This window comes from Suillus plorans (genome assembly GCF_016647745.1).
Source record: "Suillus plorans strain S12 chromosome Unknown HD556scaffold_90, whole genome shotgun sequence".
Classification (NCBI taxonomy): domain Eukaryota; kingdom Fungi; phylum Basidiomycota; class Agaricomycetes; order Boletales; family Suillaceae; genus Suillus; species Suillus plorans.
Window position 1 is genome coordinate 81,062 of NW_024537474.1, and position 24,086 is coordinate 105,147.

Here is a 24,086-nt window from a genome sequence, read left to right on the forward strand (position 1 = left end):
CTAGTGTTTATAATTTTATCGTTGAGTTCGTCGCAAAATAGGTTTTGTGGAAAGAAGAAAGCACGTTCGAGGCAAGCGCAAGCCCACTAGCCAGTATGCGCGGAGAGCTTTGTCAATGTCTGTTTCACAGCCACGATGAGAATAGGCAACGCACGATTGTCGTCACCAAGAGGTTCTATTGGTTTTTGTGAAAATAGCATGGGTAAGGTGAGACAACAGTGGGTAACAGGAGGACAGTGAATATCGTTTGCATATAGAGGTAAAGTATGAGTAGGAGTGCCATCATCGGTCACTGCAGAACTAATCATGGGATTCATAGCGCGAGCATGCGTTAAATGCTACTGTTAAGTCACCATCAGGTAGAACGATGTAGCCATTTTATTTCCAATAGTTTTTGTTGTCGTATTGTCATGATACCTAGATCCATTCTGGATAGCGACCAATTCATGAAAAGTACAGGTGGTCGCCATATAGCACTGGAACGAAAGAACGAAAAAAGGAGCAATGAGAAGTGGTAACAGGATGTGAGCTTGCGTCAGTGTTGTACTGCGTGCTGGAAGGTGTAGATGGTATCCATGTATGGCTGATAGTGTCGTGAAACAAAATAGAAGAGTAACTTGGAGGTCAAAAGGATTGCAAATGAGCAGCACAGCATGACAGGGTGGACACCATTGACAACGAGCCGGCGGCTTATATATGTTAGATGACTGGTGAGTTATCCTCCAAAAAATTTCTGCAAGTGAAGCTCATGTATGGAGGCACCACAATTCTCATGCCTGCAGGTTGCACCATCAAGATTTAAGTGATCCACCATCGATCCTCTGAAGAGTTCGAGAAAGACGGACACCTTCGGGCCCTCGCTGCAGTTTCAGCTGATACATTGGTCGCTCCTGGCTTACATGTTGACTCGAAGTTGGGATTATAACATACGACCCGCATGTGTCTTTAGTCCATTAGCAATCAAAACACGAAATGTCGCTGACGCACCTCGAATTTTAGAGCTGGGCGTCGCACTCGTCTCATGAGTTTGTTGTGCTCCCTCGGACGGAGGTGCCGCACATCATCTGATCTTCATGCCGTCACAAGAACTCGCGAGACAAGGGATATAATTGCTTAAAGAAAAACAGTTCCTCACACCTGATGTCGAATCGTCTAAAAGTAAGTGAGCTCGGAGGGAATCCAACAAGAACTAACTTATATACAAGCCAAAGTATAATGATTCAACATTCTGTGTACTGCCTGAAATTGCGTTGCCAGGTATAGGTACCTCAGGTTGCATCGTCATGCAAAAGGACGTATTCCCGATTTGACAATCCAAATTTGATGACTGCAACAAGTCCTGTAGGTGAATCAAAATACTCATGTGGAATGGGAAGCACTCACCATCACCCGCTTTGAGTTCGTAGAACCGTGATGTCGGAATGGCCTCATCGTTGACATGTGTACTATTTGTAGACTCTAGGTCGATGATGAAAGGCCTGTATTCTCAGTTGTAAGAGATAATCACAAGAGCAAACATAATAACACGCACTTGTTCTTCGATTTTGAGGCGCCGAATTCATCTTTCTCCATTACCTGACGATCTAGAGTTGTTGTAAATAAGATGCCAGCTAGAATTTTAGATAAATACTGCTACTCACGCTGGATCACAGCATGCTGCTTCGAGCAGGAGGGATGTTCAATTAAGATATCAGTGACGGTACGATCACGTCCAATTAGATAGGCGCTTTGGCGATGAATGTGGAGTAATTCTGCCTGAAAGTTAATACTGGGTATCAGAAGAGAAACATATAGCACTGACCAAGTTGCTCGCTTCCTTTGAACACGTACAACCTCCAACCCAGAGTGGGCTTTCTTGCTTCTGGGGGTTCGTTATATTTTAGGATCGTGCTCGTGCCGTCAGTCAACTTGACAGCATTTGTCTCTGCAGCCAGCAACCCAGAATTAGCGAAATTGGGTTTGGCCTTGTCGATAGGTGGAGGGGACTTAGACCGAGAGCTAGAGCGTGGGGGAGCGGAGGGTTGGATAGAAGATGGTCGTTTGGGGGATGCAGAACGACGAGACGAGGTTGCAAAGTCTCTACTTCGGCGCCTGCTGGGTCGGTCACCGTCATCTCGACCATCCCTACCCCGTTCGCGGTTGGGCCTGCTGGGCCTGTCATGGTCATCTTGACCTTCCCTGTCCCTTTCGCGGTTAGGCCTTCTAGAATCACGATCACGGTCACGATGACCGTCTCTTCTACGATAATCATCATGTCTGGCACGCCTATCATCGTCATCGTTATTCCTTCGCCTGTCTGAATTACGCTCATAGTCTGCACGCTCCATTCTGGGATAATCTTTCTTTCCTTTTCTTCCAGAACGGTCTTCTTCTCCTTGGGTACGGAACCGTCTTCTCGGTGAGACTGAGGTGTCGCGAGGCATAAGTAGTTCTGGAATGTGCAGTACAAGGCTCTAAGAACTGGAACAACTGCGAATTTCAATGAGGTGAAACTACTCTAAGTCTCTCAGTAGCCCTTCTTGCTGAGTCATCAACATCACATTCATTTTGTTAACCCAAATATTGACAATAGACAATCGACACGTACAGCGTACCGCGGACAGAACATTTTAAATACAAAAAAGTACGTGGAAGACGAAATAATCGAAACAAGTGCACACTCGTTGATCGAGTCTGGTGCCATCTTGGATATCTGGGACCCGCCAACATTTTCTTGACACCTCCTGAACTTCCTCTGCTTTTCGCCTGATGCTCCGAGTCCTTTGTGCTGCGACCGTCTAGATTGCTTTTGTCGGTGTACTCCAAGGCATGCCGTTGAATTCAAGATAGAATGGGTCATACGGCCCGGGCATGTCATCCCACTTGTCTCCCTGAAACCAGACCGGAGCACGAGGTTCAGGTGTCTGCGCGAATGCGGACGTTAAAGGCACTGCAGGGGTCACGTCTGAGTGGGTAATTGGAGAGGTCGGATCAGGGAATGCATCTTGTGGTGCCAATGCAATGGGCGCGCGTGTGAGGTACGCGATGTGCTCAGAATTCTCGACTGGGTAGCCCGGATCTGCGTCACTCGCAAGCAGCTGGTTTCTGAAGAGAGCGGCGGCTTTTCCTGTGTCATTCCCTTGAGAGTTATTTGGAGGCTCGCCAGTTGCTTTCGCTGGGCGGTTCACATGTTGCTCGGCTTCTCCCCCTATACCGAGAAGTGCATGAAGGAAGGGGAAGAGAGCGCAGAGGAATAAAAACATGACGACTTGGTCCCATTTGCGTTCGGGTAAGTTTTCGAGACATATGTTCAGGAGCCAACGGAACATATTGCAACGGTTATAGCGACGTCTTGAGGACTGCCCGATCCTGTATCTGTTTTCTTTCTGGAAGCCTGATCTCTGCACCATTTTGAAAAGCAAACCCTCAGTGTTGCGGTACGCATGCATCGAACAGTAAGTAACCCATACCTCATGTCAACCATGCGCCGCTTATTCAGAATTCCAATATTATAAATGGTATTCAGCATTGCAAGGGGTTCTGCTCGGCAGGCACGTAGGCGGAATGGTTATGAGTACTGGACAAAATGAGCTTTCGTGCCGACTCAGTATACTTTGTTTCAATGGCTCGTCAACCGAACTCAATCTTATCACATGACGCCGCCAGCGCCAGCCTCCAATTCGTTTATTCCTGGCCAGTATGTTTTGTGTCCGTAGTCTTTTGATTTCATTTTGCATTGGAAAATGACTGCTAATGTAATCCGATGCGATTCTGCTATCAACATACAGTATCAAGTTCTTCAACTTGTGGATGTCCATCTTGACTGGTCTAGGCACCCACCAAAAACCATGAATCAACTACTAGTCAATGAAACCCGTGGACCCATGAAAAGTTCAGGGATACAATAATCGACTACAGTTTTCGGGCCACTGCATACATACTCGTACAGCCTACTCACAGGCGACCGTCTACTGAACAACAACACTCAGCTGCAGCCAAGGTGGTAAATATAACCTCAATTTAGGTCAAAATTGCAACTACAATGTCATGCCTCGAGGCTCCAATGCTCGTATATCTCCTGCCTGTTAACAAGTGCGCCCGTCCTCCTAGCATGCTGGTGGTATTAGGGAGACAATGTCACACGGTAGAGGTGGGCGCCATTGCACCCATGCCTGCGTTCAGTCATGCTTGCTTCATAAAAACCAAATATCCCAGCGTTCAGATGGGTCCATGTCAATCATGTGCAAAAGATCGTGCCGATATAAATCCCCTGGTATGGACCCAAGTGGTTCAAGATATTGCCCACAAGGATGTTGGGCACACTCTGTATCGTGCACAGAGCATCCGTGGCATCGTCGTCACCTATATAGATGAGGATGAACAATCATGTCAGAAAAGGCAAATTTTGTACTCGCCTGGGCACTGGACTGCGTATCCATCAGATACAATGTGGACTTCTCCCTGGACATGTGAGAAGCCCATGAAGCGCCCCGGAACGATCGGGATAATGTCCTTCTCATTGTTGATGCGATGGAAGTCCGATATCTGCTCGTGGTTTTAGTAATTGGATGAATGAATAAGGTCCGAAGGGGAGAATCAAGCTTACCAGGTAATCAAAAAGAGCGGCCCATGCTGGATTTCCTACGCGGGGTGTACCATATGTCACACCTAAAAATTCCGGCTGTGAAAATCCCGCGCCCCCCTGTAACAATACTGGTGTGGACACACACCTTTGATAGCAATACTAGAGGGAAGGTTCAAGGCCATAAACACACAATCAAGCTCCGCAAGGGCGGCTCCCAGGGAGTGTCCGACCTGTCCTCAAAAATATCAAAGTTATTTTAGAGTGGTGGCAAAATGCTCGACACTGACCAGCGTGACACTGCTGGCGTTATACTGAGAGATCAGGCTCTTCACCTCGTTCAAGATTATGCTCGCAGTTCGCGCGTGCTCGTTGGCAAATCCGCCGTGAACCTCAACGTTGCTATCGACACCGGGGAAAAGTGTGGGGTCCAAGGGTTCCATCAATACATCGGCATCAGTGAGATCAGATAGGCTATGTAGGACAATAAGTTCTCAAGTCGTATGATGTGAAACGTGTACACCTACAGTTGGGTTGGATCTGTACCTTCATGAGCAACTATCACAGTATTTTCTGTCGGCCAGTAACCAACATAGTCTGCGAAATGTTTGGAAAGGCGGGTGATATTTTGATTGGAACGTACAATATTGGATACTGTCGTCGTCACCCCCTGTGAGAGAAACCTCAAAGTCAGGCACCGCATTGCAAGCCTCTAAGAACTCGATTAGTATTGAGTCGCAGCAAACCAAACAAAGTAGGGGTGGGATTGCGTACGACCACACTGCCAGCCAGTTACGATGGTAGGCGAACAGTAAGCAGCACGAGCAAATTCAGTATATGGCGCCAGATCAGCCAGCTGGTTAGACGATATTTGAGTGGCAACTGAAACATCCACCCGACGTATTGCAGGAGGTGCGCGATGAGAGACCGCCGCAACCTGCAAAATGCATGCCAGCATGAAGTTCGAAGCGGAGGAAAAGAAAAACATGATGTACTGCAAGCAGTGGATGAACAACTGGAATGCCGGGTCCCAGGGGATGAATGTAGTTAGCAGCTTTGCTGAACATGTTGCAAAGGAACGTGATATTAAGCACGCATGAGTGTTTTAGATCGGCAACTGCGCTTTAGGGATGGACTGCATGCATGCAAACGGGTACGGGTGAGCTCGTGTCATGCATTAAAGCCATTCCTAGTAGCCGCTGCAACAAAAAGCATCAGTGGATGAACCCATCACATGCAGATACTCTGGATGAAACATTATTCTGGGAATTAACGAGCTCGAAATAAGGTGGCCCCCTCAAATACGTGTGGTCACTTGACTAGACATTGCATGTGCTGTCTCTGTTGGACTAGGTTGGACACGAGGACCAACGAATAGAAAACAAAGGAAACCGCGAAAAGGTCAAACGTTAACGTTGAATGGCCGCCATGGTTTTACTTACGTAACGCCAAGAAGTCCACATTACTAAGGTGGGAAGAAGAGCAGAAGGTGCTTCAACAACAGTGAATGCCGACGCTTGCAAGCTTTAAGTGATAGCACCCGTATACTATTCCGTTCTTCTGTGGTTGATGATTTTATTGACCTCGATCTTGTAGAATTTACCTCTCTGATTGTTGTTTCATTGCGCTGCTTTTTGGGTCGTCACGGCGGTCGCGCGAAACAGACCTCCGAGCCGATCTGACAACCCATGTTCAGCGCCATTCCCACCCAACAAAACACATATCAACAGGTGGAGGTTATTCCCCTTTGAAGGAATTAGGAACACCTCCGCATCTTTCTTCCTTCCACTCATCATCGCGACAAGGCGTTCGTTCGTCTTTGCGAGTGCCACTCCGTGAACCATGTATCACACGCAGCAGACCACTTCCGAGACTCGGAATACACTGCTTTCGGATCCTTCCAATTCACAGCCATATCAGTTGAAAGATGCATTAAACCCGGAATCACTCCCCTCAATCACCAGCATGTCTCTTCCCGGCATCCCCCCTTCCAGACATTCACCAGACTCCAGAGCTAACATGAATCCAAATTTCCCTTCTCCTGCTCCAGGATCATATGGTCATTCCCACACCTATGTATCTGAGTTGGATTCATCTAGCCGCTCTCAATATGGATCGAACTCTGGCATGCTTGACTATGTAACCCGAGATCCACGGCTAGCCTCCGAGACCGATTCTTATTATCGCTCTAGCATGATGTCACGCCCTCCAGTCGCTACGGTAGACTTTGTATCCCAACTCAGCTCCGCTTTGATTCACGACCCTCCTACTCTGTCGAATGCTGAATCTCGATCCTCGCGATCGCCTGAGCAACCAGACGAAGAAGTGGATGATACTGCTGATGCTCGCAGAACTCGTCGCGAAAAGCCGCGAATTGAGCTCGCTCCAGATCAACCACTTACCACGCAGGGAAAACCCCGTGCTCGAGTTTATGTTGCTTGCCTTCAATGGTTTGTCCATTTTTTGAGCCTCACTGAGTTGACCGTTGACCCATCACAACTGCAGTCGGACACGCAAGATACGTTGTGACGGGGCGAAACCCCAATGCCACAATTGCAGTCGACGTTCCAAGATTGGAGATGAATGTACATACGATGCAGTGCCAAAACGTCGGGGTCCTGACAAGACTCCTGGCGCCCGTCAGCGAATGGCTCGGGATGCTCATGTTGGAAGCGAGAGCGACGTTGCTGCATCCCGTCGGCGGCGCAGAAAAAGGCGTGAAGTGTCTGCGACCAATACCATTTCAGATCAAACGGCTAATACCGACTTGGAGAGCGATCAACCTCAGCCCGAATCCCTCATCTCATTTCCTAATATCCCCCCACCCGTCATCGACCCACAATTAACCGCCATGTCTCCTTTTCCGGTAGAGGGTTCAGTAGGGTCGAACTCGTTTCAGCCCTTACCGCTGAATATCCTCACTGATGCAGTTACATTGGTCGCACCTTCAGATAATGAGGTTCTATATCGTACTATGACGAGCACTGAGGTACCGACTTAATTACTTGTTGGACGAAGTCCGCTCATATTACCTATGAATCAAGGACACAAACAATGATTTCGGTTTTACAACTCAGTTGGATTTTCGGTTATTTGAGTCATATGGCCATAGCCCACCTCGGGCATCCATTGCTTCACTGGACAATGAAACCAGTGAGACTTCAGACGAATCATCAAACATCACACCCGAACCCTCTCTTGATTTCACCCGTAAAACATGGTGGGATTCACTTCTTGCCATTTACACTTGCTCATCATACCTTCCTTCCCTAACTGCGACGCAACGTTGCCATGCTACGGAGTCGATCACTGCAGACATTCAATTTCTACTCCGCGGATCTAACTATTGGTTTAATTTTATCAATGTTCCTCAGTTCCTTGGGAGGTACTTTAATCCCGTAAAGAGGGAGCAGATGCACCCCGCGCTGCTTCCGGCTGCTCTTGCTATTGCTGCATTGTTTCAGAGTTCAGAAGTGGGCAACGGGAGGGAAGGGAGAGACCGAGCTGTTAGGTTACGAGATATTGCGCAAGGTCATCTCGAGGCAAGCCTTAATGCTCGTTGGATAGATGATTCGCTCGCTCAAGCTGCCTGGGTCAGTTCATACATCTGCAACGTTGTATAAGTGTTCATGTGTCACGATCACCTCTTAGCTTCTGGCGTTCTTCGAGATTTGTCCCCATCCTCAATACACCAGGGAGCGGTCCTCATCAGCTGTACTCATGCTTGACATGATCATACACGGCCTAGGGCTGACTTTTCTTGATGTCGACAATCCACATTCTGCCAAGTTCTCGCCTCGATCTGTGCCTACGATTGCACCCCATACGTGGAACCCCCCTCGGCAGGCTGTATACCCGACCGACCACTTACTCGCCACTCCTAGTGTCACTCAGTCACAATATCCTTTGAAAGGTTGCTCCTGCTCTTCCATGACGCTTGGCCAGCATTGGCCAGCTGCCTATGAGCACACCCCACTTTGGGTTACCACTCCTGCGTGGGATAATAACTGGTCAGAAGCTGAGGTCCGCAAAGAGGGGTGCCGCCGATTATGTTGGAGCGCCCTCGCCTTAATCGCCGGCCACACTTCATACGCTACTGCTGAGAAACGTATTCCTCCGGAACTTTTCCTTAGGGAACCCGCGAATGTGAGTCTCAGCGATCCTTGTGAATCAGGTACTCACATTCTATGTAGTTTGCGCTGCTCTTTCCTGGAGAGGCACTAGGACTATCAAGCATGACATCCCATCATTCAGGGAAAGACACTGTGTGGGCATTAATTCACCGAACGATGCTTCTCTGGCATAGCTGCCTGCAAATCAGACGCACCTCGGGTGCAAACGATGCTGAAATGGCTCGTTTTGCAGTAGATGCGTGGCTAGAGGCAGATGCGTTAGAGCAAGCATTTGACGCGCATACCTGTGACTTGGAGAGGACTTTCTTGTTCCAAGGTCGGGAGTTTTTATTCAAGTAAGCTAGGGACGAACTACTTTGATCTTCTGTGCAATGGCTGATTGTGGCAGCGTTCGTATGACGGTATCTCATGAATTCAATCGGTTTATCCCTGTCGCTACTGCGTAAGTCTTGAAATGCAACCAAGTGTGGTTATCGATCACTGATTTGTTCTGTTTTATATAGCGATGCTAACGGACTATTCCACAGGGCCAGGGAATGGCGTCAGTTGCTAAATTAATCGCGTTGTTCCTCTATTGATGACCTGCGAATAGTATCTCATCAGGCTAATATTGCCCAACGCGTTGTACTTGGAATGAACGCGGTGACTGGCCATGCTGCTCACTCCCTCATACACAGGCCATTCTTCATTTTCTGGTTCATGAGTCAGATCAGCCGGTAAGCATTTCATTTTACTCTTATGTATGACTTATCGACGGGGTATTGCTTCAGGGCACTCGCTCTGTGGGATTGCGACAATACACTGACCCTTGCTCTTGACGTTTGCATAGCATTCTTCAAGCCTATAGACTACCTAACTGCCCTCTGGCCTTGCGAAGGTATGGTTTGACTTGCCCGAGCCTCTTATTCTCATCGTTGCTCTTCAGATATACGACGCAGGGTCTTTAAGCTTCGCGAACAGCTGGCGCGTGCATGCAGGAGTATTGGACGACCACACCTCCTGCCAAGTTCGGCATGGTAGGGTATCAATCACCAATGATTTTTATTCCCTAATATATTTGTTTCTTTAGTCTCGCACTACTATTCTATCACGTTATGTATCGAGTCTAATATGCCTTTTGTTTGCCACCAAAAGCACTGAGTGACGCTACATGTAGTGAATGAGGCCCAAAATAGAAAGTGATTGTTTGTCAGTGACTTTAAGTACTAAAGACCTTAGAAGCTCTTCACAACATTCACATCTTTCTTCAAACTCTCAAGGACAATGGAAGAACTGCAACCCTCGCATTCAGATACATCCGTCTCCATGATGGGGCTGTCAATGTCCCGCAGTGGAGGCACTTCTAGCTCAGCCCTGAAACGTGGGCCCCCTTCCTCATTCGAAGGACTTGAGGACGAGACGAGCAAGAAGCGGTTCAAGGAGGATTTGGGAAATGAGCCAGATATTGAGAAGTCTGTCGCTAAACCATATTATGAGGCCCTAGCAGAGGATCTTGCTCAAGAACTTCAATGCGGTTGTTGCACTGAGCTGGTGTACCGACCAGTGGTCGTATCCCCTTGTCAGCACTTCTTCTGCGGCAGGTATGGCTCTTTCAGAATGTAGTCGTATACCAATGCTGACCTCCGTCAAGCTGTTGCGTTTTGTGGATTCGTGTGAGTTTTTGGTCTACAGTCGTTCGTGGCACACCATGCGCTCACCCGACACATCGGGTAATCATGCTGGCTGCGCGCGCTCATTCTTTGCCCATTTTTGTGTTGTCGCAGAGCTATTGATCTAACGACTGCCGACTCTAGAATGGAGGTACGAATTGTCCTGCATGTCGAGGGGTATCCACTATCGTTACACCATCACGCCCACTGCAATCGATCGTCGATATTCTTTTGCGTGCTGATCCATCACGAGAGCGCGCTGAACGAGAACGAATTCAAGCGGATGAGGTATACAAGGCTGGATGTTCTATGAGAGTGCGTAGTTCAGGGACTCAGTTCATTTACATGTCTCAAGCACGTGTTTTCTAGATCCCAACGCCACGAGAGGCGTCCCCGGAACCCAACCTGAATCAAAACGCGGATTATGTTCGCCCTTGTCCTCATTGTGCGCCTGATAATGCATTCGGTTGGAGGTGCCCTCAACCCGTCATCGATTACGGCGTCGATCCAGAGCGTGCGTGGCACTTGGATGACGGTATGTTGCGTTATTCCTTTCATTACTCAAGAGTTATCTTAATTGTTTGTATACTCTAGGTAATCCGCCTGGTCATGCGTTTTGCGGAAACTGGTATGTGAATGCCACTACCCCCTCGACTTTCTCTTACTTTGGCTATTAGCGAAAATCTTCTCGCCTTGCGCGCTCCTTCTACAACAAAATGTGACCTATGTCAGGTCTCATTTTGCGGCGTTGGTGTACCAGGGCGTTGCTTGGCGGCACCTCTGCTGTCTCAACACCCTCACAATATGTCTGACCTGGGTGATCTCATCCAATCATCTGAAGTTTATGGATGCTTCGATCATAATACCGTCGAGGTCGATATCATGCTTGATTACCTGACCGCTCAAGAAATATCACCTCGGCATATTTATCGCGAGGTTAGTCATGGTCCTTTTTGATCACGACCCTACATAATTTTGACGCGGTGTAGGTTGCATCACACATCCTCTCCCAACCTAATGGTTTCCGCCCCCTGATAGAGCTCGACTTGTTCGTGGATATCCACAGCGTCACCGCTGGGATTGATGAGAATCCAGATGCGCCGAGAAATAGGATATGTAGACAATGTGCTACAGAAGTCATGCTCTGGGGTATCAAGGACTGGTGGATACGAGAAAGGCAGAAGGGTTTTCTCCAGGAAACTGTGACGCGTCGACCTGACTGTAAGGAAGGCACCTCCTGCAGCAGACAGAAAGATCTCGGTGAGTGGATTGTTGTTTGGAGAAACATGTTCAAAGTTCACTCAACGCTGGCTACAGCGCATGCAAGGGAATGTAAGTTCCAGATTGACCCCTATTTATTCTCTGTCCTTGTACTAATGCTTTGGCTTCCAGATAATCACATCATCGCCCCCCGTTTTTCGGGAGATTCGGTCTTTTCCACCGATGCATCAATGACAGGTACTCAAGGCAGCCCACCCGTCTTTGCTGCCATAACTGCCGATGCCGCTAGGCAATTAGAGCCGGAGATGGCGGAAAGTCGAGGCAATGCAACAGTGACAGATCTCCCTACAAACTCCTTTCTGATTGATGGACTATGAGGATCACCCTTTCCCCTCTTCACCTTAGTAACTACAACGAGCTTAATACTGTGACGGAGTTCAGGTTGCATGTGAAAAAATCTTCACCGTGATTATGGCTAGCTCAGATGTCATTGGCACCACGGATTTCATGTCTCCCTTTCTCTTTCCAATTCTAATAGTCATTTTATCGTTATCTTCACCTCAAAGCCGCTGGAATGGGTTTCCAATAGGTTGGAGAACTAATCCGGTACATTGCGTGGTACATTAATGACAGATAGGACGACGTTGTAAATGTATGCAAAATGAACATGATATATATATACGATAAAATCCAGGACCAAGTAAGGATAGCGGAAAGCAAATGAAAACAACAACGGTAATCAAAGGGCGCCCAAACCATCGTACATAGAAATGTCACCATCCCAATGCCGTCGAACACGGCCAAATGACCGATGGGAGTGCAATGATTGCCTGTCCAGTGTGGCAACTTTGCGCCGTTGGCGCTCCTTCAACTCCTCCGCCAATCTCTCCGTCCTGGCCTTGGACTCAGCTTTAGCCTCGGCCTTCTTTCGTTTCTTTTCCTCCAATCTCCGCGCCTTCTCTGCTTTGCTGTCTTCCTTGCGAGCAGTTTTGGATGTTACAACGCTCGCAGTTGGTGACTCTGACCACGCGCTTTCAAGCACGCTCGGAGCCTTGCCACTGCTCGTGACCGGAGAGAGGAAACGGTTCGAAGAGTATGGCTTCGTAGGGTGAGGGCTGGTCATCGATGTATAGACACTTGTCGGGGAAAAGGTGCTGCTCATGGGTGAGCTGACATCAAAGGTCGAAGAAAGTGCAGGTGATATGGATGGAAAGCGGTCGGTGGCTGCGGGTTGAACATTGACATTGAGTCGCAAGTGTTCTACATTGAACACGCGACCCTTTGGTCGCGTATCAGGAGTTCGTGTGTTAAATGGCTTCCGTAGTGACTGTGTTGTGTAATCGGGTGAAAAGACGACGCTGCCCGAGTCAGAATAGTGAAGACCAGTTATGTCCTGGTCTTCAGCTGTTCGCTCCTCGATGATGGTGAGCTGTTGGTTAGCAACAGCCGGAGGATCAACGGGAGTTTGGAGAGTGACAGGGCTGGTAGGAGGTGATGCATTCGAGCTGAAAGACGTCGTCGAAGACGATAAGGATGGTGTATCGCTGTCGCTGGCACTTACGTGCCCGTTGCTAGCACGTGATCGCGTCCTTGAGCGGCGCGGAAGGTGGAAAGCAGGGTAGGAGGAATTAGGAGAGCCAGAATAATCATCTGAGATATCAAAGTCTGACTCTGAGTAAGTGGCTGAGCTGGTCATGGAATGGGATCCGAAGGAAGGCGAAAGAGGTTCTTCGTGCTCTAGAAGAAGATACGGCATGGTAGGAGCCTTTCCGGCAGTGTGAATACCATTGCTGGGATCAAGGAAATCATCGACATCATCTATTGCGACCCCAACGCGCTCTTGCTCTTCAGCATAGCTCCGTGGATGCGATATTGCAGGCGACAGGAGGTCGGCTACGGCGCATATCTCAAAGTCCGTATGTGCCGAAATGATACTGAACGTTCTGTTGTTGCGTGCCATGGATCGTTTCCGTCGCGGCGTTAACGTAGAGTCAGAAGGTGTGTTCTTATGTGAAACCTGTATTACTTGAGAAACTGTCGCAGTTGCGGTGGCAGCCGAGTTTTGACATGATGATGATCCATTACGAGTGGGAAAAGCTACATGATACCCAAATCACAGGATTAGAATGCTTCATTTTTACTCACGGTCTTCAAAGCATCGCTTACTGGAATTAGCTGTGAAGCCTCTTGTTGTCGAGCCAGTACTGCTCTGCTGATCGAGAGAGCTAGATAACTTTGCGTCCGAGACACCACCGCCACGGCTGTGACTTGGTGTAGGGACAGTATCGCTCGAACGACCAGGGTTATCGCTGTCACTGGGGTCAGGGTTGCGACCACCGCCTCCGTTCTTACTGTCAGCGCGGGAACGACCAGTCCTTTTCTGGCTGTAAGACTAGGAGTTGGAAACCATGTCAGCTCATGACAAGAGACCCTATCGTGTTCGAAATATTCACCATAACTGTCTTGAGTGCCCTGAACGGAAAAAAAAAGTCAAAATATGCTGTCGAGAGGTTCTGGATAAACAAACCTAATTTGAAGGCTCCGACAGCTACACAGTGTTGCGACTTCATACACACCTACAGAAGTTGAATTGGAAAGAGCCCGATGCATCGCATGTTTTACAAGGGATTCGAGGTGGTGGATTTGGTAAGTACTCGAGAGGATCAGCAATTGGCTCAACACCGCAGGTGCGTGTTGAAGAGGAGTGATGAGCGCTAATGAATAAAAATACTGCAATAACGCGAGCGTGATTGGATAAGGTTCGGATAGGTTGAAGGCGCGTGGCGTGAGGCGTGGGTCTGGACGCGCTTCCGAGGACCCTGGTGCGCCAGGGAGGTCCGGAAGCCCAACGTCCATGGAAGATGATGGTAAGATCTCTATTGCCTGTTGGGCCCGCGCCAAGAACTTGTTCCTTTGATCTTTGAACCAGGGCCAACGCTCCTCAAGAGTCTTCCTCGAACATTTGACTTTGCGCCCGTCGTCACAAATGATGTCAAAATCAGCAAGAATACCCTCTTCCAGGGCTGATAATCCGAACTCCTGCATTGGTATATCAATTTGCAGAGGTGGAGGCTGATAGATTCCAAACGACTCCAGATCAATGACAGCAACGTGATCCCAACTGAGAAGCCGGCGATTGTAATCTTCGATGAGGTTGCCATTCCGGTTTCCGAAGATCATAAATTTATTCGCCTCTGCCCACAAACAGGCACGAAACCAGGAGCCAGTCGCCATGGCGCTCCCGGAGTCAATACGTGACCAAGTCATGGTCAACATGTCTAACGCCCAGATAGAATAGGATTGGTATGTATGCGCCAGGTACGTGCCAGCAATGATGAAGTGCGTGCCCAGAATAGCACCTGAAGGAAAACGGAGTCCTGGAGGGAATGACGTGCCTGTCATATCTGTGGAACGATCTGTGATTGTGAAATCTGTGTCTGGCATTGGAGAAAAGACCTCGAATTCCCGCTTGACGTCTGTGAACTTTGCGACAAATGACATCAGGCCTAAATGAAGCGGTCACGACGGTTAACAACTTACGTTATAATTGCTGTACAGATACATGTCATTCGGAAAGTTGTCAGTTGGGGGAGCTGAATACGGCATATGGACCAACGAATCGGATGAGGTGAATGCTTGAGCTGAAGGAGGGGACTTTTCGGGCCGAAATCGTGCCCCAGGGGGACCTAACATGGTGGTTGTATCCGTCGAGTGGACTTCCTCCTGCGGTATTCGGACGCGTTGGTTTGCGGAGACGGCTACACTACGATAGGTACCACAATGGTGGGGAAAGTTTCGGCGTTGAACCCAAGCTCTACCCAATAAATCGTACACATAGATGTCATCCAACCAGACATTCGATAGGTCTTGGCCTCCGATGATGAAAAGACGATCGGATGAAACAGATGATAGATGTGCATATCGGGGCTTTGGAACCAACGTCTCCGTGCCAGACTCCGCAGAGGCGCTGTTAGTAGCTGTTGCGGGAAGCCAGCGCATTACTGACAAGTCGAAGAAACGGACGTCATTGAGTACACAAAGGTCTTCTGGATTACTAGAGTTCGGTGTGCTGCCCATACCACCGAAGACAATCAGTTGATTGTTCCCTTATGATAAATCCAATCTGCATAAGAGCTGGGCGACAATTAGCCAGGTGGGGAAACTCACAGGTCTCTGTGCTATGGAAATATCGTGCGTCCGGGATATCATCCTCTGGAGATGGTGCGATTCTCTCCCAGACGAAGGTCTCCAAGTCGAACACATATAGATCCGAGACCATGCGGCGTTCTGTGACTAGGCGCCCACCCTAATATATGATGCATTAATGAGAAAGGACGATAGAGACCAACTAGCAACGCACGAAGAGATACATCTTCGATCCTACGACTGTGGTAGACGCGCCCTATAAAAAGATGACGAACAGTGAACGAGTAGAGGGAATGGATGCATACCACAAGTTTCGGAGGGACGTCACCGGTCGTCTTCCGACAGAATGTTGTCAAGTCGGATATGGAGTGCATTACTGAAAATTGAATGCGTTTGGTGGACGACTAGGCAAGATGGATACGGGACTAATGCGTTGTGGAGGTAAGAGAAGAGTGAAAACCAGGAGATGAAGAGTTGATGAAGACCTCTAAGAAATCATTTCGCTGGATGTATCTCAGATCCTAATCGGAACATGCCGGCAATCTCAGGCACGTGGTTGTCCTATTTTCAGGTTTCTCTCGAAGCTTTGAAGCAGAACTTTCCAAAGTTTGGCTAACTACTACTAGCGTTTACGTCGAAGACCCGACTCGTTTGCACTATACCATTCGAGGATCGCTCACCAATCCATCAGACATTATCATTCTGATCAACTCAATTCCTTGTTTGTGTCAGCTCCAAACGCCGGGATGAGTAGTAGCTGTGCATCATCTGCCAGCGCACACAGATAGTCGCTACGAAATCAATCATGAAACCAGTGGTCACCTTCATGGACCTGCCCAGGGCCTCTGTTGGATACGACACTTCAATCCCTCAGTACCTTTCCCTCGTCGATTACAAATTTAGTGGTACTCCTGGCCTGGAACCTCCTTGGCCGTCCAACCAGCGATATCAGACTTGACAGCTCTAGTACTTTCATGGTACCTGGTTGATAAGTATCTAGTGGTATGTTGAAGTGTGTCATCGTGGGCACCGTTACTAAATGTTTGTACTGGGGAGTCCCTCGGCCAAAAGGCGCCAGTCAACGGAGATCAGTGCCTCGTCACCACTTTAGTAAAGCGCTTGCTCGGGGAAATCAATTCTAATTGTTCTTGGACCAGTCACACACAAGATCGAGGGTCAGGGCTAGGTAAGTACCATTAGGCAATAGCCCCCCCACTACGGCCCGATGAAGTTATCGAAATCCTATCTTGCGCATGTTGGGGGGATCAAGGTTCATTATTTCCGCTTTCGCGGGCCGACTAGTAAGAGGCTACTAAGAGCAGCTAGCTGGCGCCCATAAAAAACGAGAGGTAGCAACCTGTGACAACTGAAGGGTCATATACTAGGTTGGTAACTGTTCCTGCCCTTACTATTGGGGGAAATCGGTTAAAACGAGCTCCAGAAATTTTTGGTCGCATCCTGCTGGCAACAAGCTTGGATGATAACCCCTGTGTGACTCCTGTGCTTGTCAACGTCTAGTTTGCCGGGGATCGTTCGACGTGCTGTCAGACGACTATGCCAAGCGAGCGCCAAGTTCGCCGCCTTCTTCATCAATTTGTTGCTGTGCCCGAGGTAAGCCTATCTGTGTTCTCATCATAATTAATTCACAAACTTACATCCTGATTTGAACAGACGCCAAGTTAGCGAGCCCGTGAGTCGAGCTACTCCTAATCGAGAGTGACTGACGTGCCAGCCTATCTTTGTACATAGTCGCACGTAATCAGAAGGGAAGTTCGTCTCGTAAAATCGTTCAAACACCAACAACGTACGTATGCCACGGGTAATTTTGGCCACCCACAGAGTTGAAAACTCGGTCGGTAAGAGTATAATCTTACAGGAAGCCAAGTGAGTTGCGAGCATCGCAGACATCTTCACTTATTTCGAGAGGATCCTTTCAAGGATATTCCACCAACCTCGGCAGGTGTTCTATGAACCCGAAAAAGATTCTAACTGATTGTGAGATACCTGTTCATCGATAAGATGGATATGCCGTACATGATGCATGGGGTATTCGCTTCAAATCGGTTCGCGATGTTGTTGAACGTTAAATTTTGTTCATTTACGCCTTCTCGCGCTCGCCTGGTGTTCTCCAGAATATGATCGTAGTACTATTAGAGAGCTTCTCGCATGACGCTGGATAGTCTATGATCCGCGGTCGCCATATAGTCGGCGCGTGAATCTCGAGCTCTGCCCTGCAGCTGGCCGTCGTCGGTGTTGGAGAGCAGTAAGGCCCATCTGCAAATCTGAAGTTTGATAGAATAACACGTTGTGTGGGATATAATTGGAATCGGTGAACTTCGACAGTTGATACCAATTGCCCAGTCCTCTCGCACCAACTGACCTGCCAAGTGGTCAACGAAACAACTACGAAACATCATGCATTGTGGACCACAAAGGACGTTGATTTTTCAAGTCAAACGCCATTTGAATCCCAGATGTTACTCAAATCGACCATGTTGAATTCAGAATAGGCACTATCCTTGACAACGGTCGAATTCATGCTCTTGACCCGTACCATCACCTCCGTAACACCTCGCAGATTTATCCCGGTGGCATCATCGTATTCTTTTTGCCTCCCTTCATCACCTTCGATCTACAGTAGCTTCTCTCCATCATTCATGTCCTCAGTCTCCGTTACAGAATCAGCAGATTGCCTTCAAGTCCAAGGACATGTCCAATATGATACCCCAGATCATATCACCCCATCAAATGTCCACACATCTCCCCTAGAGCAATTTCATATCTGGTTCAACCAAGCCCGTGAAGCCAATGTCCGCGAACCAGATGCCATGACCCTCTCCACAGCAACAGCGTCGGGTATACCTTCTTCGCGCATGGTGCTCTTCAAGCAGCTAGACAAGCAGGGCTTTGTTTTCTATACTAACTATACTTCTCGCAAGTCTCGAGAACTGGAAGAGAACCCTCAAGCTGCCCTGCTTTTCTTTTGGCGTGAGATGTCTAGGCAGGTGAGGGTGCTTGGCAGGGTTGAGAAGTTGTCGAAAGAGGAGAGCGAAGAGTACTTCAAATCCCGTCCTGTCGGCACTCGTTTGGGTGCGTGGGCAAGTCATCAGAGCAACGTGATTGGGGAAGATTACCTGGCCAACCGATTGGCGGAGGTCCAGGAACGATTTGGAGTGCAGGCATCTGACAAAGAAGGCGACGTCCCATTACCTGATTTCTGGGGTGGATGGAGGATAATCCCCAGGTATGATTTTTTATTATTGGCTACAAGTCAATCTTACGTGTCGAAATTATACAGCGAAGTCGAATTTTGGCTTGGAAAGCCTTCACGGCTTCATGACCGTGTGCGATATCTTCGCGTAGAGGGTTCGCCCGATGACCAACCACGGTGGACGATAGATAGATTGTCCCCGTAATCTCCAACGTGGGGTTAGTAACGTGGACCGATACCACTCGCATGGTTAACACATATGAATTCCAAATATCGCGGCGAGCTGCGCATTGCGGCCTCTCCAGATGAAGTTCGAGACTATTTTCTGACACGATATTTTAAACAGAAGCCTATCGGGACTTTTAACTGAGTCCAGAATAAGCAACAAGAATTTTTTTCGCCAATGCGACTGTACAAATATACGCAGGAGAACGCGCCGAGGCAACTCCACTTGGATGGACCATGAGGCTGCCTGCCAGAATTACGAGGTTCTGAAGCTCATGAGATGTATATGGCGGGACGTCGCCCACTGTTGACAACTTCGAGGAAGGCCAGGCTATGGCTGTAGTGGGACTGTTGCAACACTGTTCTGTCTGCAGGATCTATAAGAGTTCATAGCATGACAAAAACATTGGGTGATCGCCAGATAATGGTCGATAACTGATCACCTTGATAAATCAGATCGAATCTACTCCTTACTCGTTCAGCCCTAGTGCGGAATATACAGAAGGATTCTCAGTGAACCATCATAATGAAATGCAAGTTACAAATTAATTGCCAATCGATAGGGTTTTATTGATATGGAATATTATACAAACTGAGAACTTGGCAGATGCGACGCTCGGGGACCATGAAACACTGAAGATTATTTCTTCGATGGCTTGATTGGTTCAACGCGCGGGACCTTCTCGAAATGAGCAGCATGTGCGAGAAGCATAGTGGGAGATGACCCATCGCCCTGTGAGTTGATGCGTCAGCTCGATATACACTACTTACTAAGATGGAACTGCGCACAATCATGGAGGTCGGGAACCCCGGATCAAACGGGAGAATGCTTTCCAAATACTTGATCTGTTCCGGGGACAAAGATATATCAAGCGCCTCGAGGTTGCCATGAAGGTGTTCGACTTTGCGCCCTCCAACAAGGGGAAAAACGTACGGCGTTTTCTGCATAAGGTATGCGATGGCCACTGCATTCCCCGTGATTAATGTATTTTTATGATCAGTGTAATGTACCTTACCAGCGGTGATGTGACTAGCCCCGACCTCCTTCGCTACCTTCTCTAACGCATGAGATACCTTTGTTTCATTTTCGGTGCGTTCCCAACTTGCGGTAAATATCTCCCTTCCCTTTTCTCCCGTTTCACGGCGGCTGTGCTCCTCCTCGTCTGTGCGGAATTTACCGCTGGCGAGAACGTTCCAGGGTGCGAGTGCCATACCTATTGAATATTAATTGAATAGGTCAGCTAATTAAGTATGACTTCTCGGCTGTACCTTCAGCCCGGGCCATGGGAATTATGTCGCGCTCGAATGAGCGCTCCAAAATATTCCACATGCCTTGATAGATCACGAAAGGGGTCTTCCCATAATCACGAGCGTATTGGTTTGCCTTGGACACAATCCAGGCAGGTGTATCGGAGATACCCTGATACAATGGTTTTTAATAACTCAATGATGTGACAGGGGCGTTTTATATGCGTTACCAGGTAGAGAACTTTTCCTTGCTGGACAAGGATGTGCAATCCGTTCATGACTTCCTCAACACTTGTGTCGAAGTCCCACCAGTGAAGATATAAGATGTCGATGTAAGACGTTCGAAGTTTCTTCAGGCTCGCCTCCACGCTGAGATGCATAGACTTGACATTATTTCCAGTGAAATTAACTTTCTGTGCTTCATTGGAGCCTCGTTTAAAACTGGTAGTGTACTGTTCAAAAGATAATCCTCAGTTCGAGAAAATCGTGTCGTGAAGTGTCGGGAACAACAAACCTTTGTAGCGATGACAAGCTGGTCACGAATGCCACGCTTTTCAGCCCACTCACCGATAATCTCCTCTGAGCTTTCGTCTTGGCTATGGTGTTCCACTTAGGGGTGTTCGCAGCCCAGCAAAATGGTGCTCACTAATTGTTCGCAGTGTCGATAAAATTCCCGCCTGCGTCGAAATACGCATCCAGCAGCTTCACCGAGGACTGCTTGTCCATTGCACCCATTCCGTACTGGTGCCATTTGTCCCCAATGGACATGGCTCCCAAGGCGAGTGGTGAAACGTGTACACCCGCAGTGGGAGCCAGGGTACGATATATGCCGAGCTTGGTAGGCGGTTTGGGAGCAAGTTGATAGAGACTCATGATGGCGACAAAGAGAATAAATTGTTCAACCCCTATGTCTGTATTGCTTATAAGCTCCGCAGGCGCCGATGACGCATCAGATCAGGACGAATTTCCAGTTATAGACAATCAAGTTAATGCAAGTCCGGTACAATGAACGGGTGAGTACTAGTACTAGTAGGTGAACAATTGTACTTCAAATCAAAACCGAAAGCCAAGTACATATATATATATATAACAGAGGCAGAAGAAGCAAGCCGGTGAGACGAAAGGTCCATAGTGTAAACTAATAATTCTTGAAACTTCAAGATATCCTGGTGATGCGACATCACTACTTGTCCGGAAGTAAGCTTTTGTTTGCATCGGCACCCACGTGTTGTAAAACGACTTGCCTATCATTACAAGCCACAGAAGCTCTCGGCTACCTGGGTGGCGGTAGCAGTGACCTTGCCCGCAGGGACACCAGTGTTGGCTGTCAATTCATCAAATGCCGGAAGGGACAGATCGAATGTAAACCCTGCATCAATAGCGGTAATGTAGATGCTCTCGGATATCCCAGTAGTGGTGTACTGCAACTCCCAGCAGGAACCACATAGAGGCGAATTCCAAGTGACATTTGGAACACCCCCAACATTGGGGAAAGACGGAAGAGAGCCGAGGGTTGTGAAGCCCTTTGTCAACAGGCCATTGGCACCGTTAGAGCAAGCGACATTGCTGAGGGAAGTGGCTGCATTGTCATAGAAGTTGTCGTAGGTGACTTGGACCTGCGTCGCGAAAGCAGGAAGAGCAAAGGCGGAGAGAAGCACGGCAGCGAAGGAAAGCTTCATTGTGCAATCAAATAGCTTGAAGATTGATTTGTTTGGAGACTGGGTTGTTAATGACTGACCTCTGGATATTCGCCGAGCTTTATATTCCGCCTCCATTGACAAATAGAGCGCGCGCAGCCAGAATTTGGACCTGGTTTACCACCTACGCATCAGGATGAAATGCAGCTAGACCGCAAAGGATGAAGGTCAATGGTGGACTCAAGTCCCCGATGACAGTTCTCAACCTTCGTACCTGCAAACCTGTGAGACGAGGCAGGACACGTAGCGGGACATGAAACCCGTTTTCAACTCAAATAGGGTAACTCGGGTGTTGGAGACGACGGTGTCATGTACTGTTAAGGGTTTTTACATAACACCATCATTACTGACTGCTGTCTCCGGCTTTGCAGTATGTTGCTATGTACATGGGCGCGAAATGAGGAGAGAATGACCACATGACCACGCGTCGAGAGCATAACCAACTCGATGTAGGACAATTCAGTCGTCAACAGGTGACAGTACATGTGTAACTTGCGTGCGGCAGCAATGTCTGCATTGATATTTTAGTCATCCTTGAATATCATCAATGAGCCAACCACACCTAAGTCTGCAGCAACCCTATCATATGAATGGACACAGCCAATGAACTTTGACATGGACAAATAGCGCTGTGCTGATCCGACCATGTGGCGTTTTTCAAGGCCATGTTTGCCCATATGAGAATTTTCGGCGCCCCTGACGAAATGAAGAAAGCACAAGACAAACTTGTTCAAAAGCGTCTGACAGTAAACTGATGAGCTTCGTGATAGAACATGTACTATGAGTTCAAATATGTTTCTGGTATGCTTCATCATCGTAATTTTGCGACGGACCTGAGTCATAGCATCTATTATTTTAAGAGATGAGTTCTAATATTTCAGGCTTCAAGCTTGCATTTCGCTACGAGCGAGCGAGCCCTGCCCCTGGCCTTAAACACAGATTTTGCACCAGTATCACCCTTTACCCACTTCTGCATAGCAAGAATGTGAGATGAGGTAAACGAGAAAGAGGAGAGTTGGCAGAAACCTCGTTAGCGATGACATTGACTGCGTTGAGGGACCTCACTGAATCACGATCAGATAGACCACCGCACAAAAATATCAGTTTAGGATAGGGCGGGCAGGAGAAAGCAGCGAAGGTTTTGCCTGAAAGGAAGACGACACCTGAGGCTACTGCGATAGGGACTGGACAAGAAAGGATTGTAGCAGTGGCCAGGCCAACATCCTCAGCTGACGTAGTAGAATGCGAAGAGTGCTCGAGGGTTGCGGAAAGTAAGGCTTAATAATAATAAAAAACAATTCAATTACTGGCGACTGAACTCCTCAGAGGCGAGAAGTGCTCTTACCCTCCAGCAATACACCGTATACAGCGTCACATAAAACATATTGATTATACTCGAGTGGACCCAATGCTCTTCTTGAGGTCTTCGGCGAAGTCAACATCAGGTTCCACGATGGCCAGGACTCAGAACAGCTTGTTTACTGATAGCGGCACAGCGAGAAAGGATTTCAGCCTGAACTTCAAGATCAGCCCGAGTGGGTAGGGATGATGAATTGCAGAGGATCGATGCATGCCATTTGCTGCGACGGGCTTCAGCTGCTGCTGCTCGCTGTAGACGAGATAGAAGGTCATCAAGACCCTGAGTAGTACTAGGTTCTAAGAATTCGAAGGAGAATGCGCGTCCATGTCAGTACGAATGCCGGGAATGATACCCCTGTTCGAAAGCCTAGGGTCAACTAGAAGTCGAGAAGGGTCTCATAGTAGTATGAGATGTGATGCCCGAAATATATTCTGTGTAGAGCGAAGACTAGATCAGCCTGATAAGCTGAAAATTTTATGATAGACGCCGGTACTTGCCAGGAAGAGATTCGTACAGCAGCTCTCCTAGGCTCCACTTTCGAAATTCCATACTCAGTAATTCTGTTAAGACGCCTGTTTTTTTTTGTCGAGGTGCTTGGCAAGTGCGCAAAGTAATGCAGAGCAAGATACTCTGGC

At 48.2% G+C, this 24,086-nt stretch overlaps 10 protein-coding genes across 10 annotated transcripts; 3 read left to right on the forward strand and 7 right to left on the reverse strand.

Annotated features, from left to right (window-relative positions):
* Positions 1-1,219: 1,219 nt before the first annotated feature.
* HD556DRAFT_1043663 (smad nuclear interacting protein 1) lies at positions 1,220-2,514 on the reverse strand. Its single transcript, XM_041295973.1, has 5 exons — positions 1,802-2,514; positions 1,641-1,751; positions 1,532-1,583; positions 1,384-1,478; positions 1,220-1,327 (listed from the first exon to the last, which is right to left on the reverse strand). Exons 1-5 carry the CDS (start codon positions 2,421-2,423, stop codon positions 1,269-1,271), a joined length of 939 nt encoding a protein of 312 aa, XP_041154033.1. The 5' UTR covers positions 2,424-2,514; the 3' UTR covers positions 1,220-1,268.
* Positions 2,515-2,542: 28 nt separating this feature from the next.
* On the reverse strand, positions 2,543-3,703 carry HD556DRAFT_1414269 (uncharacterized protein). The gene is made up of 2 exons (XM_041304269.1): positions 3,325-3,703; positions 2,543-3,268 (listed from the first exon to the last, which is right to left on the reverse strand). Exons 1-2 carry the CDS (start codon positions 3,506-3,508, stop codon positions 2,778-2,780), a joined length of 675 nt encoding a protein of 224 aa, XP_041154034.1. The 5' UTR covers positions 3,509-3,703; the 3' UTR covers positions 2,543-2,777.
* Positions 3,704-4,051: 348 nt separating this feature from the next.
* HD556DRAFT_1043856 (Alpha/Beta hydrolase protein) lies at positions 4,052-5,953 on the reverse strand. The gene is made up of 8 exons (XM_041295976.1): positions 5,336-5,953; positions 5,205-5,273; positions 5,089-5,158; positions 4,852-5,035; positions 4,710-4,794; positions 4,586-4,647; positions 4,395-4,524; positions 4,052-4,341 (listed from the first exon to the last, which is right to left on the reverse strand). The coding sequence occupies exons 1-8, from the start codon at positions 5,547-5,549 to the stop codon at positions 4,217-4,219; spliced, it is 939 nt and encodes a 312-aa protein (XP_041154035.1). The 5' UTR covers positions 5,550-5,953; the 3' UTR covers positions 4,052-4,216.
* A 15-nt stretch (positions 5,954-5,968) lies between these two features.
* HD556DRAFT_1414289 (uncharacterized protein) lies at positions 5,969-9,885 on the forward strand. Its single transcript, XM_041304270.1, has 11 exons — positions 5,969-6,103; positions 6,158-7,011; positions 7,067-7,550; positions 7,606-8,154; positions 8,213-8,707; positions 8,755-9,029; positions 9,083-9,136; positions 9,198-9,235; positions 9,287-9,410; positions 9,465-9,571; positions 9,620-9,885. The coding sequence occupies exons 2-11, from the start codon at positions 6,404-6,406 to the stop codon at positions 9,712-9,714; spliced, it is 2,829 nt and encodes a 942-aa protein (XP_041154036.1). The 5' UTR covers positions 5,969-6,103; positions 6,158-6,403; the 3' UTR covers positions 9,715-9,885.
* Positions 9,870-12,122, forward strand: HD556DRAFT_1043828 (uncharacterized protein). The gene is made up of 8 exons (XM_041295975.1): positions 9,870-10,274; positions 10,325-10,346; positions 10,488-10,658; positions 10,713-10,878; positions 10,938-10,971; positions 11,021-11,279; positions 11,333-11,675; positions 11,736-12,122. Exons 1-8 carry the CDS (start codon positions 9,958-9,960, stop codon positions 11,939-11,941), a joined length of 1,518 nt encoding a protein of 505 aa, XP_041154037.1. The 5' UTR covers positions 9,870-9,957; the 3' UTR covers positions 11,942-12,122.
* HD556DRAFT_1043786 (uncharacterized protein) lies at positions 12,123-16,192 on the reverse strand. The gene is made up of 8 exons (XM_041295974.1): positions 16,016-16,192; positions 15,925-15,966; positions 15,732-15,870; positions 15,105-15,670; positions 14,092-15,047; positions 14,018-14,036; positions 13,731-13,956; positions 12,123-13,673 (listed from the first exon to the last, which is right to left on the reverse strand). The coding sequence occupies exons 1-8, from the start codon at positions 16,082-16,084 to the stop codon at positions 12,304-12,306; spliced, it is 3,387 nt and encodes a 1,128-aa protein (XP_041154038.1). The 5' UTR covers positions 16,085-16,192; the 3' UTR covers positions 12,123-12,303.
* Positions 16,193-18,367: 2,175 nt separating this feature from the next.
* On the forward strand, positions 18,368-19,126 carry HD556DRAFT_1434697 (pyridoxamine 5'-phosphate oxidase; the record flags this gene model as incomplete). Its single annotated transcript, XM_041305355.1, has 2 exons — positions 18,368-18,954; positions 19,009-19,126. The coding sequence occupies 2 exons, from the start codon at positions 18,368-18,370 to the stop codon at positions 19,124-19,126; spliced, it is 705 nt and encodes a 234-aa protein (XP_041154039.1).
* A 438-nt stretch (positions 19,127-19,564) lies between these two features.
* HD556DRAFT_1414339 (NADP-dependent oxidoreductase domain-containing protein) lies at positions 19,565-21,274 on the reverse strand. Its single transcript, XM_041304271.1, has 7 exons — positions 21,041-21,274; positions 20,909-20,990; positions 20,625-20,846; positions 20,416-20,566; positions 20,163-20,360; positions 19,936-20,111; positions 19,565-19,879 (listed from the first exon to the last, which is right to left on the reverse strand). The coding sequence occupies exons 1-7, from the start codon at positions 21,265-21,267 to the stop codon at positions 19,787-19,789; spliced, it is 1,149 nt and encodes a 382-aa protein (XP_041154040.1). The 5' UTR covers positions 21,268-21,274; the 3' UTR covers positions 19,565-19,786.
* Positions 21,275-21,644: 370 nt separating this feature from the next.
* Positions 21,645-22,073, reverse strand: HD556DRAFT_1449563 (Cerato-platanin; the record flags this gene model as incomplete). Its single annotated transcript, XM_041307617.1, has 1 exon — positions 21,645-22,073. The coding sequence occupies one exon, from the start codon at positions 22,071-22,073 to the stop codon at positions 21,645-21,647; it is 429 nt and encodes a 142-aa protein (XP_041154041.1).
* Positions 22,074-22,937: 864 nt separating this feature from the next.
* HD556DRAFT_1044389 (uncharacterized protein) lies at positions 22,938-23,684 on the reverse strand. Its single transcript, XM_041295977.1, has 3 exons — positions 23,666-23,684; positions 23,437-23,604; positions 22,938-23,368 (listed from the first exon to the last, which is right to left on the reverse strand). The coding sequence occupies exons 2-3, from the start codon at positions 23,531-23,533 to the stop codon at positions 23,052-23,054; spliced, it is 414 nt and encodes a 137-aa protein (XP_041154042.1). The 5' UTR covers positions 23,534-23,604; positions 23,666-23,684; the 3' UTR covers positions 22,938-23,051.
* Between the last annotated feature and the right edge of the window lie 402 nt (positions 23,685-24,086).

Coding starts and splice junctions, on each gene's coding strand:
- HD556DRAFT_1044389 (XM_041295977.1), bottom strand. CDS start 23,533: ATGTTGACTTCGCCGAAGACCTCAAGAAGAGCATTGGGTCCACTCGAG. Junction 23,369..23,436: donor ATACGGTGTATTGCTGGAGG/GTAAGAGCACTT, acceptor ATTATTATTAAG/CCTTACTTTCCGCAACCCTC.
- HD556DRAFT_1414339 (XM_041304271.1), bottom strand. CDS start 21,267: ATGAGTCTCTATCAACTTGCTCCCAAACCGCCTACCAAGCTCGGCATA. Junction 20,847..20,908: donor AGCTTGTCATCGCTACAAAG/GTTTGTTGTTCC, acceptor TCTTTTGAACAG/TACACTACCAGTTTTAAACG. Junction 20,567..20,624: donor AAGGAAAAGTTCTCTACCTG/GTAACGCATATA, acceptor CCATTGTATCAG/GGTATCTCCGATACACCTGC.
- HD556DRAFT_1414269 (XM_041304269.1), bottom strand. CDS start 3,508: ATGCTGAATACCATTTATAATATTGGAATTCTGAATAAGCGGCGCATG. Junction 3,269..3,324: donor GGGCAGTCCTCAAGACGTCG/CTATAACCGTTG, acceptor TCGAAAACTTAC/CCGAACGCAAATGGGACCAA.
- HD556DRAFT_1043856 (XM_041295976.1), bottom strand. CDS start 5,549: ATGTTTTTCTTTTCCTCCGCTTCGAACTTCATGCTGGCATGCATTTTG. Junction 5,159..5,204: donor CGACGACAGTATCCAATATT/GTACGTTCCAAT, acceptor AACATTTCGCAG/ACTATGTTGGTTACTGGCCG. Junction 4,342..4,394: donor ATACGCAGTCCAGTGCCCAG/GCGAGTACAAAA, acceptor TCATCTATATAG/GTGACGACGATGCCACGGAT.
- HD556DRAFT_1043663 (XM_041295973.1), bottom strand. CDS start 2,423: ATGCCTCGCGACACCTCAGTCTCACCGAGAAGACGGTTCCGTACCCAA. Junction 1,584..1,640: donor GCAGCATGCTGTGATCCAGC/GTGAGTAGCAGT, acceptor CAACAACTCTAG/ATCGTCAGGTAATGGAGAAA. Junction 1,328..1,383: donor CGAACTCAAAGCGGGTGATG/GTGAGTGCTTCC, acceptor GACTTGTTGCAG/TCATCAAATTTGGATTGTCA.
- HD556DRAFT_1414289 (XM_041304270.1), top strand. CDS start 6,404: ATGTATCACACGCAGCAGACCACTTCCGAGACTCGGAATACACTGCTT. Junction 7,551..7,605: donor GTACTATGACGAGCACTGAG/GTACCGACTTAA, acceptor CTATGAATCAAG/GACACAAACAATGATTTCGG. Junction 8,155..8,212: donor CGCTCGCTCAAGCTGCCTGG/GTCAGTTCATAC, acceptor ATCACCTCTTAG/CTTCTGGCGTTCTTCGAGAT.
- HD556DRAFT_1043786 (XM_041295974.1), bottom strand. CDS start 16,084: ATGCACTCCATATCCGACTTGACAACATTCTGTCGGAAGACGACCGGT. Junction 15,967..16,015: donor ACGTCCCTCCGAAACTTGTG/GTATGCATCCAT, acceptor ATCTTTTTATAG/GGCGCGTCTACCACAGTCGT. Junction 15,048..15,104: donor ATCTGTACAGCAATTATAAC/GTAAGTTGTTAA, acceptor TTTGTCGCAAAG/TTCACAGACGTCAAGCGGGA.
- HD556DRAFT_1043828 (XM_041295975.1), top strand. CDS start 9,958: ATGGAAGAACTGCAACCCTCGCATTCAGATACATCCGTCTCCATGATG. Junction 10,275..10,324: donor CAGCACTTCTTCTGCGGCAG/GTATGGCTCTTT, acceptor ACCTCCGTCAAG/CTGTTGCGTTTTGTGGATTC. Junction 11,676..11,735: donor TACAGCGCATGCAAGGGAAT/GTAAGTTCCAGA, acceptor TTTGGCTTCCAG/ATAATCACATCATCGCCCCC.